The 20,346-nt window shown below is 47.3% G+C and overlaps 1 protein-coding gene across 4 annotated transcripts in view; it reads right to left on the minus strand.

Annotated features, from left to right (window-relative positions):
• INSR (insulin receptor) overlaps window positions 1-20,316 on the minus strand; it is a 126,630-nt gene extending 106,314 nt beyond the window's left edge. For all 4 annotated transcript variants that reach the window (XM_060007589.2, XM_060007588.2, XM_060007587.2 and 1 more), the window contains exons 1-2: window positions 19,777-20,316; window positions 2,499-3,050 (exon numbers count right to left, since the gene is read on the minus strand). In XM_060007589.2, the coding sequence (XP_059863572.1) occupies window positions 2,499-3,050; window positions 19,777-19,876 (652 nt within the window). In that variant the 5' untranslated portion in view covers window positions 19,877-20,316. The remainder of the gene's footprint in view (window positions 1-2,498; window positions 3,051-19,776) is intronic.
• Window positions 20,317-20,346: the final 30 nt, after the last annotated feature.

Consider the following 20,346-nt stretch of genomic DNA (forward strand, 5'->3'; position numbering starts at 1 on the left):
TCCTGGATATTTTGACTAAAATGAGTACAGAAATAAATCCACAGAGGAATGTCTTAAATTATATCTCAAGATATGTGAGCCTGGAGCATTTCAAACAAGAACCTGAATTTGGAAAACGGAGCATTGAGATAAAAGACTATTCACTGTTTTCCCTGGTACCCCAGCTAGAAGTAGCTCACCCGTCTTTAAACAGAGGGGGGCACCCACACACACAACACACCACACACACACACACACACACACAATTTTTGTGTCTCAGATGCGGTGCAAACCCCAGCCATCTTTTCTTAGCTGTGTGGCCTCAGGCAAGTTAAGTAACCTCTCTGGTCTCTAAAACAAAGATAACGGGGCTCCCCTTGCAGCTGTGTGTCCTTGTAACATGGTAGGTCCTACACAGCCTCTCCTCCCCTCACCATCAGAGAACGCCACCCCCTCACCTCCAAATTCATCTGAATGGTCTCTCCCACCCAACTTATTCACCCACACCCCGACCCCCACCCCCACCTCGAAGTCTCCCTGTTCTATGAAATTCCAAACCCACGGGTGGTCCTCTACTTCAGCCAAGACTCTGCCCCAGCTTTGATCCTTCTTCTTGGTCATAGCTTGGCTTCTCTGCGTCCCTGACCTACCGACGTTCTCAAGATTTTTCCACAATATAATAATCATCGTTCCCTCCTATATCTACAAACCACCAGATTCTCTTTTCCTTCACCAACTGCCCTCTCAAAAGGGAGGTCTCCACTCTCTCACCTCCTGTTTCCTCCCTTCCAGCATTCACAGAATGGAAGGACTCCCTGGGGCTCGAAGGAGTCCTCCCTGCTGAGTCTATAGAGTCTACTCAGGACTCACCCTGTGTGGCTTCCCCATAGCTTTGGGCTCAGGTGAGAAGACCCTCCTTTCTCCCTTCCCTTATCTTTCGTGATACAACCCTTAAGCCCTCCCCCCCCCCCACCCGCTCACTTTCTCCATCTCACATTTGCTAAGTCTTCCCAGGGGATTTCACAACGTGTGAAAAAAGTCAATAAAACAATAAACAAGTAACGAGTGTGTGTGTGGAACTAGACTTCCTGGATATCAAAACATTATAAAACTATACGTATTAGAAAAGTAACAGCCCCGGTGCAAGAAAGGGCAGACATATTTATGGATACCCAGAAATGACCCCAAATTGATGACGAACAGGTAAATTTCTGCAATACCTGGGGTTGAGACGCCAACTAGTTATTTGGGGGGAAATGGATACCCTTTTGAATCACAAACAGGTCCCAAATGCCCAGGACAAAAATTTTTTTAATGATAATAATTAAAGTTATAGAAAATTTGGAGGAAAGATACGTTCATTTTATGGATAGAAAGGGACTTTCTAAGCATAAAATAACGAGAGGCATATGCACAAACCCAGCTCTGAACTCCATAAACATTTTAAGCTTCTCTGGCAACGGACAGCCAGAGCATATTCGTCAAAAACACCTGAACAGAAACACCTGAAAACATAACTGGCAAAGAGTTAACAGTCTTCGCTATGAAAACAACATGCAGATTAATACTTCAAAAACCACTAAGGTACTAAAAGATAAATGGACAAAGGATATGAACAGGAAGAGAAAACCCAAATGATAAATAAACATGTTTTAAAAGGTTCAACCCTGATAGCAATCAAAGAAATGCAAATAGAAACAATGACAACACACCAGCTCCTCCTTCCAGTAAATTATGAAAGATTTTTCAAACAACACTCAGAGCTAGCCAAGGTGTTCCCTCTCAGCCACTGCTAGGAGGAGTGCCCGTTGGTACGTTTCCGGAAAGCCATTTGGCAATCGGTATCAAGAAACTTTGACCCAGAAATTTCACTTCTGGAAGAGCAAAACCCGAAGGAAAAAAAAAAAAATGTTCGATAAAGCTTCGACACCAAAACGTTCATCCCTCTTTGTGGAAACTAGAAATAATCTAAATGCCCAACGACAGAGAACGTTAACTAAATTCAGACACAACAGAGCCACTAGCAGGAAGTATCCCCCCAAAACTGTGAAATAAGGATGTTTTGCTTTTATCCTTTACACAGTTCTTTTTCCAAATGTCTACCCCAAGCAGTCATACTTCTGGAATCAGGTAAGAAATACATTTGCTTTTGTTTTGTGTTGTTTTTGACAGTAAAGCCCATTCTCATCTGGTCTCTCAAGCAAGAGGAACATTCAACCATCTAGCTCAGGAGTTGGCAAAATCCGGCCCGACACTTGGTTTTGTAAATAAAGTTTTATTGAAACACCGCCACGCCCACTTGTTTATTGTGCCTCCTTGCAGGGTGGCTGCTTTCCCGCTCCAATGGCAGGGCTGAGTAGTTGCAACAGAGACCATACAGACCTCAAAGTTTAAAGTATTTAACATCTGAGTCTTTGCAAAAACGGTTTGCCACCACCTGAGCTAGTGAATGTCTCCAGCTTCTTTCTAATGAACAAGCCACGAGAAATGGCTTAGAACCCCCCAAAACCTCAACGTACCTTTCTGGCAGTGGCTGTGCGTCCAACACCGCTCCACAAATTGCCCGTTGATGACGGTGGCAGGGCAGTTGGTCTTGCCCTTCGCAGCGCCTGGACAAATGTCCCCACACTCCTCATTGTCGTCTTTGTTCAGCACGATGTAATTATCCTCCACGGAATCCAGGATGCGAGACCAGTCGATAGTGGCCAGGTAGCAGAGTTCATTGTTCTTCTCGATGCGAACGGAGCCCCGGGTGATGTTCATCAAGTTGTAGAGGCCAAGCTCCTTCAGGTGAACCATCTCGAAGATGACCAGCGCGTAGTTAAAGAAGAGGCGGGAGCCCCGGATGACCGTGAGGTTGGGGAACAGGTCCTTCAGGCTCTCCAGCCCGTAGACCCGGAAGAGCAGCAAGTAATCAGTGATCATGATGAGCTTGGGGAAACTGAGGTCTCGGAAGTCCTCAGGTCTCGTTTTGAACATCAATAGGATCTGCAAATGTCCTTCGATGACCGAGCAGTTGGCCAGCTCGTGCAGCCGGGTGAGGTTATTCCGGATATCCATGCCGGGGCACACTAGAAGCGCAAACAAGCAGAGAGCAAGACAGGTGAACAAACACCCCACGGATGGTTTATAAGAATTAGTGGCAGGGCCAGCCACATGGGCATGTGACCTGGGTCCCACACCCGCTCAGAAGGGCCCTGCCCTTGGCTTCATGCTCTTCCGTCTTGAAATCCTTAATTATTTCTGAGTGAGGGGTCCCAAGGTTTCATTCTGAACTGCACCCTGTAAATTCTACAGCCAGCCCAGTTCAGTGGCTTTCTCTGTAAGGTGTCTGTGCCTAAGTAATTACTCCTGAAAGGCAAATCATCATCATCATCATTCCTTTGGCAGGACCCATTAGAAGCCTTAAAAGCATCGCATCAAATATGATGCAGTGAAGACATTGGGATTACAGGGGATTGAGTAATGCAGCAGGTGTGGAAGAGGAAAGGGGAGCCGTCCCCAGTGAGTTGGTGTGGAAGATCTTCAGGAAATGGATTTATGGGGATAAAGGTGCCCACATCAGAAATGGGGCAAGGAGGGCTTCCCTGGTGGCGCAGTGGTTGAGAGTCCGCCTGCCGATGCAGGGGACACGGGTTCGTGCCCCAGTGCGGGAAGATCCCACATGCCGCGGAGCGGCTGGGCGCGTGAGCCATGGCCGCTGAGCCTGCGCGTCCGGAGCCTGTGCTCCACAGCGGGAGAGGCCACAACAGTGAGAGACCCGCGTACCGCAAAAAAAAAAAAAAAAAAAACAGAAATGGGGCAAGGAGAGCTGACTTTGTTTTGTCAATTCTCCCACTTTCCTAACACTCCTTCCCAACCCGCCCTCCTGGCAGGCAGCCAAGGTCTAATTACCTTTTACCTGGGTGTGGCAAGGGCTTCCCAGAGACTCTGATCTCCCCTGCACAAACACCCTGCACACCCATTCTCCTGCAGGTGGTCCCTCCCTTGCTCGGACACCCTCTATGTCTCCCCATGACCCTGCACTTTCCTCTCGCGGCCCTCAAGGTTCTGCCCCACCACCCCCTGCACCATGTGAAACAGGCCTGCCCACTACTCTCCAATTCCAAGGAGGCCTTCTCAAGCCTTCCCTATAACATGACCTATGAAGAGGAATAAGTGAAATAATGCAGGCACCCAAGCAGTGGCTGGCACACAGTACGTGCTCAATTAATGTCAGCTATTTCGTTGCTGTTCATTTCTCCCAAACATATCACGGTGTCACCTCAAGGCTCCGTGCCTTCATTCCCCTAGACCAGGGTGGGAAAATATTTTCTATAAGGGCTCAGATAGTGAATATGTTCAGCTTTGCAGTCAGTCTCTGTTTAGACTACTCCACTCCGCCATTATAGCTCAAAAGCAGCCAGAGACAGTGAGTGGATATGGCTGTGTTCCAATAAAACTTTATTATAAAAGCAGGCTGTGGGTTGGTGTTTCCCCCTGGGGTGGTAGTTTGGTGACCCTTGCCTTAGTCCAACAAAGTCCAACAGAACTTCTGCAATGATAGAGATGTTCTATATATGCACTGGCCATTATGGAAGCCACCAGCCATTTGTGGCTGTCTAGCCCTTGAAATGCGACTGATATAAGACTGAGGAACTGAATATTTGATTTTACTTTAGATAGTGTAAACAGAAATAGACACATGTAGCTAGTGGCTACTGGACTAAACAGGGTAGCCCTAGCCCCTCTGACTGTCAAAGTCCTTTATACCTTAGCTCCCTATTTTGAAATCCAGCTCATCATCCTTCAAGATCCAGTTCAAATGTCACCTCCTCCAGGAAGCCTTCTCTGATTTCCTTTCCTCCATATACTTATTTGGATCTTTCCCTCCTCCTGTGTTCCTTATATTGGAGTTAACATTCAGTAGAACTGAATTCTTCAGACAGCCTCTCCTTACCAAAACGCAAACACACACACATACGCTCACTCACTCAGAAATTGGGAGGCAGCTTCAAGGGGACCAGGATGGCAGTTCCAGCCCCACACACTCATGCCACCCAAGGCTGAGGCTCCCAGCTTCAGTCACATCAACAGCATCTACATACAGAGGTCTGGACAGGTACCACGCCACTGACACCTCCCAACAAGCTTCATCCGCACCCCACAGAAGGGAAAACTGGATCTCTAGGAGGCAAAGCCAGTCAGTCAAGGACAGACGACCCACCAGTAACATTCAGGGTTGCCAGACTTAGCAAATAAAAATGCAGGACGCCCAGTTAACTATGAATTTCAGATGAGCAGCAAGTACGTTTTAGGATAAGTATATCCCATGCAATGTTTGAGACATACTTATCCTTAAAAATTACTCATCGTTTATGTTAAATTCAAATTTAACTTGGTGTCCTGTATTATATCTGGCAGTATACAGCTTAGATTCAGCCACAGGTCCGGGCTTCTCAAGCCTGAGCCTCACACTCTATGTTTTACACACGCACACACACGAAATTGTGAAATTGATACAAGTACAAAGAACACCAGCCCACCATCCTCCCCAAGTTGTGTCAGAACCAAAATCAGACACGAATATGCATTCAAAGATTAACCGGCTGTTGGACATCCAGGAGATGTAAATCCAAACCACAATGATACCACTTCACTCCTACCAGGATGGCTAAAATTAAAAAGACAGACAATAACAAGTGTTGACGAGGATGTGGAGAAATCAGAACCCTCCTACATTACTGGTGGGAATGGAAAATGGTACAGCTGCTGTTGTGGAAAATAGACTAGCAGTCCCTCAAAAGGTTAAGCAAAGAGTTACCATATAACCCAGCAACTTCACTCCCAGGTAGATATCCAAGAGGAATGAAAACATAGGTCCACACAGAAATGTGTGTACAAATGCCCAGAGCATCATTATTCATGATAGCCAAAAAGTGGAAACAAGCCAAATGTCCATGAACTGACAAATGAATAAACAAAATGTGGCATGTCCATACAAAGGAAGATAATTCAGCAATAACAGGGGAGAAGCGCTGACACCTGCTACAACAGGGATGAACCTTGAAAACATCAGGCTCAGTGAAGGAAGCCAGTCACAAAAGACCAAATGTGGCATGATTCCATTTACATGAAATGTCCAGAATAGGCAAATCCCTAGAAAGTAGATTAGTGGTTTCAAGGGGCTTTGAGAGGGGAAAATGAGGAGTGACAGCTCAGGAGTATGTGATTTCTCTGGGGGGTGATGAAAATGTTCTAAAATTGATCGTAGTGATGGTGGCCCAACTCTGTGAATGTACTAAGAACCACTACATTTAAACTTTAAATGGGTGAATTGTATGGTATTGAATTCGATCTCAATAAAGTTGTTATTAAAAAATTAAACAACTATAACTGTAGTGGACAACAAAGAACTGCTTTTTTCTTTTAAATCTCCAATGACTCTAACTCAACTCATTAAAGCTGTACGTGTCCCTATTAGTCTAAGACAATAGAGCAATTCACTGCGTGAACAGAAAATACCCAGAGGATGTTAGAGATGGTGCCAGCAGTAGATGTCAGACCTCGTACTGGCTTTTAATACCTCTGGGTGGGAACTGAAAGATGCTTCAGGTCCTCAGTAAGTGACACCTGGTTAATCAGCACTCTACACACAGGAAGGGAAGGACCATGAGGACCGGGGGAGGATGGGGGGTCCTGGTGACAGCTAATAACAATTCCCACGTAAAGCACTTGGCCATGTTCTGGCAGGTACGTTCTCCTGATGAATTCTCAGAATAATCCCAGAGGAGGCGGATAAACGAAATGTGGTCCATGCCCATTTTTGTGATGAGCGAATCAAACTCACACAGGCTGAGTTTTAAGGGGTAATGCTAGGATTTCAACCCAGCAATGAAATGCAAAGTTTATGCCTGAACTATGTTACAGTTTCTCCGTCTTTGTTCTTTAAAAACATACCAAATTAAGAAGCAGGTGAATCTGACTTAAATAAGGAAACAATGAAATAATGTTCATGCAGTGACAACCTGGAGGAAGCTTGTTAAAGACAGTTTCTTTCGTTCACTCCTTCAGCAACTATCTGCTGAGGACCTGTTTCTGCTGTTCCAAGGACTGGAAGTGCTTCAAGGAATAGGACGAGAGGGATAGGACAACAGGATAGGGAGATACGTGTATACATATAGCTGATTCACTTTGTTATACGGCAGAAACTAACACAACATTGTAAAGCAATTATACTCCAATAAAGATGTTAAAAAAAGTAAATAAAAGGAATAAGACAGAGTCTGCCCTGGATCTCACAGACTACTAGTTGCTATTAACTACCCAAATCAACTGAAAGTATAACTGAGGAGGAGATCTCAGTTATTCAAGGACAGCTTCAGGGGCTAGAAGAGATAATGAAAATGAGCTATTTGACTAAGTCCAGGACAATCAAGGAGGGCTTCCCGGAGGAGGTAACACCAGAACTAAAACCTACACAAACAGTGCAATAAGTTCTGCCTACTTCACTGGAAGGTCAAGAGCTGTAGCCTGTCGCTGTAGGTCACAAGGGTGTGTAGGGCCTAGAGCAGCCTTATCCAATAGAAACATGATGCGAGCCACACAGAATTTAAAATTTTCTCTATAAAGGTAAAAAAGAAACAGTGAAATTAAATATTCTTAATTTAACCCAATGTATCCCCAAACTTCACTTCAGCATGTAAGCAATACAAAAAAAAAGAATCTATGGGATTTTTTTCACACTATGCCTCCCCAACGCCACAGGTTTTATACACTTGCACCGGGTCTCAATTCAGGTGCTACATTTTTATCAGAAATACTCAATCTGTATATACAGATTTCAAAAAATGAATCACTGAAAAGGTAGGTTCTTGGTATCCCCAAGTTGTTGCAAGCAAAAGAGTTGTTCAATAACAGAATCAAGCATTGATTTTTCTTGACATTTCAATCAACTAATGTTAAATAAGACTTTACATTCACATTTTTTACATTTAAATGAATTAAAGTTAAATAAAAGTAAAAATTTAGCTGCCCTGGCCATAATTTCAAGAGCACCATGTAGATAGTGGCCGCCATATTGGATGGCATAGCTATAGACCATTTCCATCAAAGCAGACCGTTCTGTTGGACAGTGCTGGTCTAGAAGTTGCCCCTCGGCCAGAAGAATCTAAAAATTTTCCAGAAGGAGAGAAGACTGACAGGAGAGCCATCTTGGAAAGTGTCCCCTCTCCCCTGGTTTTCTCTCTATCATGGAAACAGCAAAGAGGTACTAAGGATCTGGGAGAGAGGTATCTAGAAGATTCTGAAACTCCTTTACAATGCTAGAGTCATACTTTCTGCTTTCAAGCCTGAATGTACTCATTCCTTAGTCTCGACGTTCTTCAAATGCTCCCTGGTGACGTATCTGGGGCCACACGTTCCTCCCTGCATTACTTCCAGTCTTAACAGGGCTTCTTCCAAAATTCAGGCATGCCAGCCAACAAGCCTTGGGTTCAGGTGTCAGGCCACCACCCACACCCGTTTCAGGGCATGCCAGAAACCCAACAGATCTGGCTTCCCATTCCAGCACGGGCACCTGCCAGCTGTATAATCCTGAGCCATAAACTCAATTTCTGTGTGCCTCAGTTTCCTCACCTGCAAATGATGACGATCGCATGAAGAACAGATGAGAACTGGGGTCTGGCCACGTGTATATATTAGTTCTCCACTCTAAGATACGTGGAACCAATTCCCAGATTTATTCCCTTCATAAATTAGAACTTGGGCACACCGAGGTACCAGATACCCTTAAGATTCTCCACCTGCCTGAAAGACTGGCTCTTTAAAATTGACTTCAGCCAAGAAATCCCCTGGTGGTTCAGTGGTTAAGACTCTGCGCTCCCAATGCAGGGGGCACAGGTTCGATCCTTGGTCGGGGAACTAAGATCCCACATGCCATGGGTTACAGCCAAAACTAAAAAATAAAAATTGACTTCAGCCAGAGCGTGTGAGATGGATTCTGTTGCAAATTGCTGGAAACGGAAGGGCAGTAAATATCCCGAGGGTGCAGGCAACAGGCAAACTGTCGCCCAGATAGATTTTCTAGAAGAGGAAAGAAATTGAGGCTCAGAGAGGAACATGTCCTCCTCAAGGTCACAAAGCAAGGAGGAGACAGACCTGGGATTTAAACCCAGTATATGAGTCCACTGGGGCCACCCTAACAAAGGACCACAGACCAGGTGGCTTAAACAAGATAAATTTATTTTCTCCCAATTCTGGAGGCTAGAAGTCTAAGAACAAGGTGTCAACAGGATTGATTCCTTCTAAGGCCTCTCTCCTTGGCTTGTAGATGGCTGTCTTCTCCTTGTGTCCTCACACGGTCGTCCCTCTGTGTGTGTCTGTGTCCTAATCTCCTCTTATAAGGACATCAGTCTTATTAGAGGCCACCCTAATTATCTCATTTTTACCTTGATTACCTCTTTAAAGACCCTATCTCCAAAGATGGTCACATTCTGAGGTGTTAGGGTTAGGACTTCAACACATTAATTTGCGGGGGGGGGACACAATTCAGTCCATCACATAGGTCCCCAGGGCACCAGCACCTGTGCCTTTAGCCATCACACAGGGTTCCTCAAAGTGTGTTCTGTGGACCGACAGCATCAGAATCACCTGGGGCGGCAGGTGTATGTTAAAATGCAGATCCCTAGGCCCAGCTCTAGACCAAATGAATCAATATCTCTGGGAGCCAGGCCCAAGAATCTGCATTTTAAACAAGGTCCCCAAGGATATGATGGGGCCTCAAGTAGGACAGACGTACTGTCTACCCAACCTGGGCCACCTCTCCAGCAGGGGCTCTTTCCAGCTCCCATTCTTCTGCCCCACCCATTCCTCTGAGCACTTTGCCCCAGGATCAATGCCATCAGATGCCTTCTTTGGGGCTGTTGACTGTTGCTAGAGGGAACGGCATAAGCACGGTGGACTGGCCCCCACGAATTTCAAAGAAAGCTAGACCCACACCCATCTAGTCTACCTGAGTTCCTAGATGCTGTGTTTCAGAGCCACTTCTGACCTCAGTTCTTGTCTTGGTCAGCTTGGGCTCCAATAACCAGAGGCCATAGATGGGTGGGGTTAAACAGCAGACATTTATTTCTCACAGCTCTGAGGCTGGAAGTCCAAGATCAAGGTAGCTAGCATGGTCAATTTCTGGTGAGAGCTCTCTTCCTGGCTTGCAGACGGCCGACTTCTCACTGTGTCCTCACGTGCTCTTTCCTTGGTGAATGCGTGCAGAAAGGGAGAGATCTTTCTCTGTCTCCTTCTTCTTTTAACGTCACCAGTCCTATCAGTTTAGGGCCGTCCTCTTATGGCCTCGTTTAACCTTAATTACCTTCTAAAAGCTCTCTCTCCAAATACGGTCACGTTGGGGGTTAAGGTTGCAACCCATGAATGGGGAGGAGGGAGGTGGCCATTCAGACCATAGCAGTTCTTTTTCAGCCAAACCTTTTGCTCCTAACTTCAAGCCATCCTATCCTCTCCAGGACCTGCCCCCTCTGGGCTAGACTTTGCTTCCTGCTTTGGACAAACATGTATCAATTCCTCCTCCAACCCATACTTAGGAGTATGGTTTCATTTCCCATGCAGTCAGTGTTTCGCTAGAACGCACCTCCAATGTGCAATGTCTATGGGGACCCAGACAGATATACCCAGTCTGTACTGAAAGGGAAGGAGAATGGGGTGGGTGATGAAGCCAGAGAGGGGAGGAAGGAGGCCTCTGACCCGGTTCCATAAGGAGCAAGCAGGCATCCATGGGTGAAAAGGGGGAAGAAGGGTGCTTGGGCCACAGGAAGCAAATGCAAGCACATGGAAGAAGAGGGAGCCCCAAGGAACTGCAGTCATGAGCCTGGCGAAGTGAGATGGCGCACCACACAGCTGAGGCCAGGCTCCACTGCCAAGGGTATGGACCGAGCTGGCAGCTATAGAAGGACCAAAGCAGGAAGTAGAAAACTCTCTCTGGCAGCAGGGAAGAGAAGGTACTGGACGAGGCACTCTGGGACCACATCTACGGCATGGCCTGGGGGGCCTATTCTGGGGGTGGGTACAAGGGATTAGCATCAATGGGACTTGGTCCCCAGGGAGGTGGAAGAGAGGGGGAAGAAGTGAGGGCCCTCTCTTAGTGAACCTGGAGAGGACCGGATAGGACCAGTTTAGGGTGGCAAGGACAACAGGCTCAGGTTGGGGCATGTTGAGTCCGTAGGGGCTTTGAGATGCTCCCAGATGTGGGTCCAGTGGGCACTGGGAAGATGTGGATCTGGAGCTTGGGAAAAGGGGCGGATGCTGGCAGAAGGGATGAGAGTAGGTGATGAAACCAGGAGGAGAAAAGGATGGAAGGGGGGCGTGCCTCTGGCGAGCACAATATTTAAGGCCAGGGAACCAGAGAGGGGACCAAAGACGCATAGTCATACTGACACCAACACCTTCTACAAGCCTGTCTGAAAGCTCTGGAACATCTAGGCTAATTCCTCCAGTCAGTTCCATAGTTCTGTAATCCCAAGGACATCACACATCCAACCACAAGATGATAAGGGGCTTCCATGACATTTCAGGAGTCCTACCTCCTCGTGTGTACAAATAAGGATGGATACTGCCCACAGAAGACACCAGAAAGAAAACCAAGAGAAGTCTTGCAAGAACAAAAAAGTAGCAGATGTCTTCGATACAATGTAACTGGATATAATTAGGAAGGAACACCTCAGTGAGAACTCACCCCTTTTCTGATCTTCTGTAAGGAAACAGGATACGTCTTTGAAAACAGATTAGCCACAAGAAATCAAGAAAGGCCATCAGAAAACAGGTGGAGCCCTGCCCTCCATCCCTTTGTGTCCAACCACTACCTTTTTCCGCACCGTTAACAAACACAGTTTTTGGAAAGTACCTATGTTTTCCACATTACCACAAAGACATAGGAGAGAAGCGAGAACCTCCTGGTAACAGGCTGCTCTTCCTGAACACAAAACAGAAGCTAACCTATAAACCTGACGGGACACCACACCCTTAAGGAACTGAAAGAAAAACTCAGATTTGACATCAAATTTTAATCCTCATCCGTCTGCCATGAACTCCAACTGGCACTGATATCCAGTCTGCACTGGGCAACACAGAACAGCAAACCTCGCTCTGCCAGAAACGAAATATGTTTCTAAACCCCTGAAAGCCACGGGGGCGCTCCCTGGCACCAGGGTCAGCAGAACACGGGAGACCCCTCCTCAAGACACAGACCAGGGGTTCCGTGCCATCTCATGAACTTTCCGAGAGGTAACCAAGGATTTGTGCCCAGATGAAAATACGACAAAAAGGGCGGATGCGTTCAAAAAGAATTCTACACGGATGCTGACAAACGCAGTTTCACAAATTTTAAACCCCAGTGATAGGAAACCACCTACAGCAGATTCTCTTTGTTTATGGAACAAAGTGTTCTCAAGAACACTCATCTGCAACTCCATCAATACCATAACCTTGTTGTATGTGCGTTTCTGTTTAAAAACACCTTATTTAATATACATTGTTGATTCACTAAACACTATACAGTTCACGCCTGAGAAAAGCTTATCCAGCAGATGTATTTTCTCCGGAAGGTACATCACAGCCTTCTAGTACTTGGGACCCTAGACAGCACTTCAGAACTATGCATGCAGACCATGGTCAACCACAAAATCACCAACAAAAAGCACAAGAAAGTGTGAAAAACATGGCACTAAATACATCACAAAAAAGGACATTTTGGGGAACCTTCCTACACTGTTGGTGGGAATGTAAATTGGTGCAGCCACTATGGAAAACAGTGTGGAGGTTCCTTAAAAAACTAAAAATAGAGTTGCCATATGATCCAGCAATCCCACTCCTGGGCATATACCTGGAGAAAACTCTGATAAATGCACCCCAATGTTCATTGCAGCACTTTTTACAGTAGCCAAGACATGGAAACAACCTAAATGTACATAGACAGATGAATGGATAAAGAAGATGTGGTACGTATACACAATGGAATATATTACTCGGCCATAAAAAAAAGAATGAAATAATGCCATTTGCAGAAACATGGATGGACCTAGAGATTATCATACTCAGTGAAGTAAGTCAAAGACAAATATCATGTGATATCGCTTATATGTGGAATCTTAAAAAATGATACGAATGAACTTATATACAAAACAGAAACTGACTCACAGACATCAAAAACAAAGTTATGATTACCAAAGGGAAAGGGGTGGGATAAATTAAGAGTTTGGGATTAACAGATACACACTACTATATATAAAATACATAAACAACAGGGACCTACTGTATAGCTCAGGGAACTATATTCAATATCTTGCAATAATTTATAATGGGAAAGAATCTGAAAAAGAATATATACACATACGTATAACTGAATTACTTTGCTGTACACCAAAAACTAACACAAAATTGTAAACCAGCTATACTTCAATTAAAAAAAATTTTTTAAAGGACATTTGTTTTCATCCTTGGGAATTTATGAATTCACAAGGGGAGAGATGCAACAGGAAGGCAAGATGTCACCTTGTTTGATCTGAGCTGGAACATGCATGTCAGATGATGCCAATTTTTTGCCACTTGGTGCGTGTCCAGGAATAACCATTAAAGCGCTATTTATTTTGGAGTTACAAATAAACTTTAGTGAATAGGGGAATTCACAAATATGGAATCCAGGAATCATGAGAATCTTCTGAGTACTTAGGTTTTCAATTTTAAGAAGATTGATCCAATTATAAGATACTTTAAAAAATATTTTAAGTTAATTTTTACTGGGGTATAGTTGATTTACAGTATTGTGTTAATTTCTGCTCTACAGCAAAATGAATTGGTTATACATATACATATATCCGCTCTTTTTTAGATTCTGTTCCCATACAGGTCATTACAGAGTATTGAGTAGAGTTCCCTGCACTATACAGGAAGTTATTCTTAGCTATCTATTTTATATATAGTAGTGTGTATATGTCAATCCCAATTTATCCCTCCCCTACTTCCCCCTTGGTAACCATAAGTTTGTTTTCTGCATCTGGGACTCTATTTCTGTTTTGTAAATAGGTTCATTTGTACCATTTTTTTAGAGGTATCACCTCACACCACTTAGAACGGCCATCATCAAAAAATCTACAAACAATAAATGCTGGAGACGGTGTGGAGAAAAAGGAATCCTCCTACACTGTTGGTGGGAATGTAAATTGGTGCAGCCACTATGGAGAACAGTATGGAGGTTCCTCAGAAAACTAAAAATAGAGTTACCATATGATCCAGCAATGCCACTCCTGGGCACATATCCAGAGAAAACCATAATTTGAAAAGATACATGTACCCCAATGTTCATTGCAACACTATTTACAATAGCCAGGACATGGAAGCAACCTAAATGTCCATCGACAGAGGAATGAATAAAGAAGATGTTGTACATATATACAATGGAATATTATTCAGCCATGAAAAAGGACAAAATAATGCCATTTGCAGCAACATGGAGGGATCTGCAGATTGTCATACTTAGTGAAGTAAGTCAGAAAGAGAAAGACAAACATAATATACTTTTTAAAGTCTAGAGAAAACTATAGGGATGGAGAAGGATCAGTGTTGCCAGGGGTTTGAGGTAGGGATGGCATAACGATAAAGGGATGGCTGGAAGGAGTCTGGGTGGTGATGGATGGGACACTTCTGTATCCCGACTGTGGGGACAGCCACACAACTCTATGCGGGGGCTAAAATGCAAAAACTGTGCACCAAAAAAAAAAGTCAGTTTTACTGTATGACCATTTTAAAAATAAAAATGTTTAAAGATACGCACCGGGCTTCCCTGGTGGGCGCAGTGGTTAAGAATCCGCCTGCCAATACAGGGGACACGGGTTCGAGCCCTGGTCTGGGAAGATCCCACATCCCGTGGAGCAACTAAGCCTGTGCGCCACAACTACTGAGCCTGCGCTCTAGAGCCTGAGAGCCACAACTACTGAGCCCACGTGCCACAACTACTGAAGCTCGCGTGCCTGGAGCCCGTGTTCCACAACAAAAGAAGCCACCGCAATGAGAGGCCCGCACACTGCGACAAAGAGTAGCCCCCGCTGGCCGCAACTAGAGAAAGCCCACGCACAGCAACAAAGACCCAATACAGCCAAAAATAAATAAAATAAAAATAAACAAATTTATTTTTTTAAAAAGTCACACAAGAAAAAATAAACTTTAAAAAAATAGGAAAACAAATTCATTGGCCAGTACTTATGTTAAAAAAAATTTTTTTTAATAAATAAATAAAGATATACACCCAACTGATAGCATGGTCATTTCCCAGGACAGAAATGCAATGGTTTTATGGACAAAGGGGGACTCTGGTTTTTTCCTCTCTATACTTTCATAATTTTTTTGGCAATGAGAATGCACTACCTGTTATTATTTTAATTTGAAAATCATAAATACGGCTTTTTTACGATTTTTTTTGACGTGGACCATTTTTAAAGCCTTTACTGAACTTTTTACAATATTGCTTCTGTTTTATGTTTTGCTTTTTTGGCCGGGAGGCATGTGGGACCTTAGCTCCCCTACCAGGGATCGAACCCGCATGCCCTGCATTGGAAGGGGAAGTCTTAACCACTAGACCACCAGGGAAGTCCCATAAATATGGTTTTTAAGTTGCAAAACATAACCCAAGCCACCCCGATGTGTTCTTAATAGAAATTAACATAAGGGCGGGTCTCAAGAGAACATCTCATAGCAGATACCACTTTCTTTTGGTACTAGAGACAGGGCCAGGAGCACGGAATCCTCGTTCAATGCCAAGAAGACTGTTTAAACAAATAAATCCAAAGATCGTACACACACAAGGAGGGAACATCACTGTTATTTTCTCACCATCGGAACCCCTACATTCAGCACAGCACATGGTATAAATTTCTTTAATACAGCTTGCTCCGTAAAGGGGAAAACACAGCATCCCCGGGCGCTTCATTTAACTTGATTCATTCAAAGTTGTATCAGGGACCACACAAGCTATGAGGTATGTCATCATGATTCTCAAGGAGTTTGTTCTAAATCAGGAGTTGGCAAACTTTGGAAAAGGCCCAAGTGTAAATATTGTCGGGAGCCACGCGCTCACAGCTATTCAGCTCTGCCTGTGGAGCACAAAAGCGGCCACAGAGGGTGCATGAGCGAATGGGCATGGCTGCATGCCAGTAAAACTTTATTTACAACAAAACTGGCGTGGGTGGGCAGTATTTGGCCCCTGTTCTAGATAAAGGCTTTGACCATATATAAATTAAAAGCTGAGTGAGACAGAGAGAGTCAAGGGTAGAGAATGGCCCTCTAGGAAGAAGGGTCTAATAGCTTAGCCTAGGAAAGGAGCAGAGGAAAGGAAGAAAGAGGATGGGAGAAGTCAGACACAGGTGAAAACTCACCAGGAGACGGTGCCTTCCAGGGGGAGGCAAAACCCAGAGAAGTCAGCTGGGGTGAGGCTACAATTGGGAGGTGAGGGATGACCTTCTCTGGCGCCATGGGCAAAGCGATGGAGACACAAGCCAGATGCCGTGGGCAGAGCAGTGGGTGAAAGGTGAGAGAGCGAGGGCGGTGGGGACCCATTGGAGGGGAGGCTTGGCAGGGGAAGGCGAGAGGTAAGTGGTGAGTAATTGGGCCCAGGGGAGTATTGAGCGTTTATGGGCTGAAAAGAGAAAGGCTCCTGGGTAGATGGAGATCCCTGAACAAACAGAGGGGAGAGAGCAGGGGACCCAGGTGGGTAAGTGTCCTAGAGAAGGAAAAAGTTATCTCCCCAAATGCAGTGATTCTTAGGACAGTTGGCAATGTCTGGAGACACTTTTGGTGGTCATGACTTGGAGAGGGGAATTGCTACTGGCATCTAGAGATGAGGGATGGCGCTCAACATCTTAAAATACACAGGACAGCCCCCTGCAACCAAGAGCTATCCAACCCCATATGTCGAGAGCAGAGAATTCAAGAGGTTCTGCTCTAATCACAAAAGAAAGGAAGTCAACGATGGAGTGGAGTGAGGTGGGGACCCCAGGGGGCTCACCCCAATGACCTCTATGAGTAAGTGGGGCAAGGGCGAGGGGTGGGTCACCAGGAGGGAAGCAAAGCCTGGGAAGAACCCCAGGGAGGTGACCCGGTGAGCGGAAGTTCTGCTCTAAGGGTCCCGGAGCACACAAGAGAACACACAGGAGAAACATCCGGTGGGATCTGAAAGCAGCATCTCACACCTCAGCTATACAACTCACTGCCCACCCCTCCACCCCCGCCGAAACTCTGTGGGTTTTCACTGTAATTAATCCCACTTTGCCTTCATTCTCTGACTTTGCAATGCCCCGGGTCATCTCGGGCCGGAGCGGATCAACCCGAGGAGAAATGGAGGGGAAAGCCATTGCCCAGGTCAGCCAAGCCACAGAGACTCCATGGGGGGACGAAGTGGGACGGCACACACCATGTGACATCTCTGAGTCCTCAGTCCTTAAAAATCCCATTGATTTCCCTCTACCCCACCCTCACCCACCCCAGCCAAGATGCCATATTGGTTGCTGTTGGAGATAAGCCATCTGTAAAGTTTCACGCCCCTCCCTAAACCTCCAAAGGGCATCACATGTCATCTCTTCAGTAGTATTTTGTTAACCTTTACCACGGGGGTGGGGAGGTTCAGACTCCAAAGAAGAACCTTTTATTAAGAAACCTTTTATTCACAGACTGGGCTTCTAATCACAGCTCTGCCATCTCGCCAAAGTTCCTCACCTTCCAAAAGGACAGTAAGCCTTACCTCCCAGCACCGTGGTGAGGATTAACCGAGATTACCTATGCAAAGTGTATAGAACCGCGCCCGCTGAGTGTTTGCTTATATTCTCGTTAGTTAGGAGTTATTTGGAGAATAAAGCAGCTGTGACTTGGACTACTCCTGGGGAGGACAGGAAGGATAGGAGTTGAATCTAGAACAAATATTTATCAAATATCTACTAGGTGCCAGGGACTGCTCTAGGCTCTGGAAATGTAGCAGTGAACGAAAGAAACGTAAACCTCTGCCCCTGTGGAAACTGTACACAAGTAAGAAGCGGAAAAATCCATCTACGGACCCCTGAAAGCCCAGGCACAAATCCACCGTTAATTACCAAAGCTACCAGGAACAGAGAAGCAAGGAAACATACGGGGGTGAGCCCACGCACACATACGCAAAGCCTAACAACTGGTCTCGGACTTTTTTAACAAGACCCTAAACCACTTGCCACCCTCCTTCATGAAGCACCCACTGTATACCAGGGTGCTTGGAGACAGTGCCTAACTGGCAAAGGGGCTCAGCAAACCCGGTCTGTCAACTCCAGAGCCTGCGTGTGCTTTCTCACGCCCCTCGCTCACCGTCAGGGAGCTCAGGAACTTCAGTTTCTTCCCTCCTTGACCCCTTCCTCCTCATGACTGATCTCCTTTTATGGCGAAATCTGAAGAAGTAACCCAACAGATATTTTGAAAGCAGGGCCTGAGCCATCATGGTGGGAAACCCCAGCTACATTCTCTTAAACGATTCTTCCGTCCTTGACCTGCAGCCGGGAAGACCTGCTGCGAAGCCCAAGAAGGATGCTGGGATTTGCCCCTGGTGGCTGCCAGCACAGGGACACTCAGGAGGGAGGCTTTGGGGGCTGGAATGACCACAGGTTAGAGACCTCCCGGAGCTGACAGGTAAAAGGGCAGAGGAGGAAGGTTATTAGGGAGGACATGGGCCGTGGGCAGCAGTCCAGAGCCTTGGGCCCTGGCACCACTGGAGAGGTTCGTTTTTCCCTCTGGCACTGACTTTGGGGCAAGTGAGTTATGTGTCCTTCCTGAGCCTCAGTTTACTCCCTACGAAATGGACCAACAACGGTATCAGCCTCAAGAAGCCGCCGCAAAGGTCCAGAAAGAGGGACTTCCCTGGCGGTCCACTGGTTAAGACTACCCCTTCCAATGCAGTGGGTGAGGGTTCGATCCCTGGTCGGGGAGCTAATATCCCACATGCCTAGCGGCCAAAAAACCAAAACGTGAAACAGAAGCAACATTGTAACAAATTCAATACAGACTTCAAAATGGTGCACATCTCAAAAAAAAAAAAAAGGTCCAGAGAGATAAGACCGACCAGTCCGTGGCATTTGGTGACACTAACTACAATAATCATTAAAGCCGACACTACCTCTGCTACTACGACTGCGCTGTTGCCAAGGCGCTAGAGTTTGCCTCCCGATATCTGGAAACAGAACCCAAGAGTGTAAACATGGACCTGAAGTCGGGGTAGCCATGGGTCTAGATACGAGGAAGAGGCGGGTGGATTCTACAGTTCCCCGCCCCGGGCAGCGTCACCTACCAGCAGGGACCCTCGAGGGACCCCCTCCCCAGTCCGTCACCCTCGACTCTGGCTCCAAACCGTCTGTGCCCCAGGAACTTGGCTGTCCGAGAGTGTCCAATAACCCCACTTCTCGGAGGCGACTCAGGACGCGTGTCCCGTCTCCGGAGCCAGTTGGGCTCGGGGAGGTCCAGGCACGGCACAGGTCCGAGGAGCGCTCGGGGGAGGCGCCCGTGGAGGGGCGAGCACTAGGGCAAGGTTCCTCCAGCCCGGGGCCTGCACGCGGAGCGTGGAGCCGCGAGCCCAGGCGGGCAAAGGCCAAGGTCAGCGGCTTCCCGCCCCCCGCGAGGCTGGAGCTACAGTCCCGGCCACCCGCCCTCCCACGGAGGAGGGCTCTCAGTCCACAGCAGGGGTTCCATTTTGGCAAAGGGTCCCCTCCCCACCGCGCTGGTCCCCGCCCACTCCCGGAGCCCCAGACTCACCCTCTCCAGGGTACAGGTGGCCCGCGGCGCCCACCAGCAGCGCGGCAACGGCCACCAGCAGTGGCACGGCCGCCGCCCCCCGCCCGCCCCCGGCGCCCATGGCTACGGGAGCGCGGGGTCCGGATGGATCAGAGCGCGCGGCGCCGGCCCGAGGGGTGCATGCTCCAAAGCAGCCGCCCGAGAGGCGCTGGGGGCCGCGCGTCCTTCTCTTCCACGCGGGCGGCCCAGGGGCCGCAGCCTCCGCCCGGGAGGGTCCTTGAAACAGCCCCAGGAGGGGCGCGCGGCCTCCGCCGCTGCAAATCCGGCAACGCGGCCCGGTGGAGGCGGCCCCGACTCCGGGCCACCGCGGCCCGGGCCCCGTCCCGCGATCTCAGGGCCCCGAGCCCGGCGCTGCGCCCCTGCCTCCTGGCTCTCGGCCCCGAGCGCTCGGGGGCTCAGATCTTCGGACGCGCGGACAAACGGACGCGCGGACAGGCGGGCGGGCACCTGGGCAGGCGGGTGGCGAGCGGGCGGCGGGAGCGAGGGCTGCTCGGCCCGTAAACAACGCGGCCCGTCAGCTGGGCCCCGTGC

Source organism: Delphinus delphis, chromosome 3 (assembly GCF_949987515.2).
Source record: "Delphinus delphis chromosome 3, mDelDel1.2, whole genome shotgun sequence".
NCBI classification, from domain to species: Eukaryota; Metazoa; Chordata; class Mammalia; order Artiodactyla; family Delphinidae; genus Delphinus; species Delphinus delphis.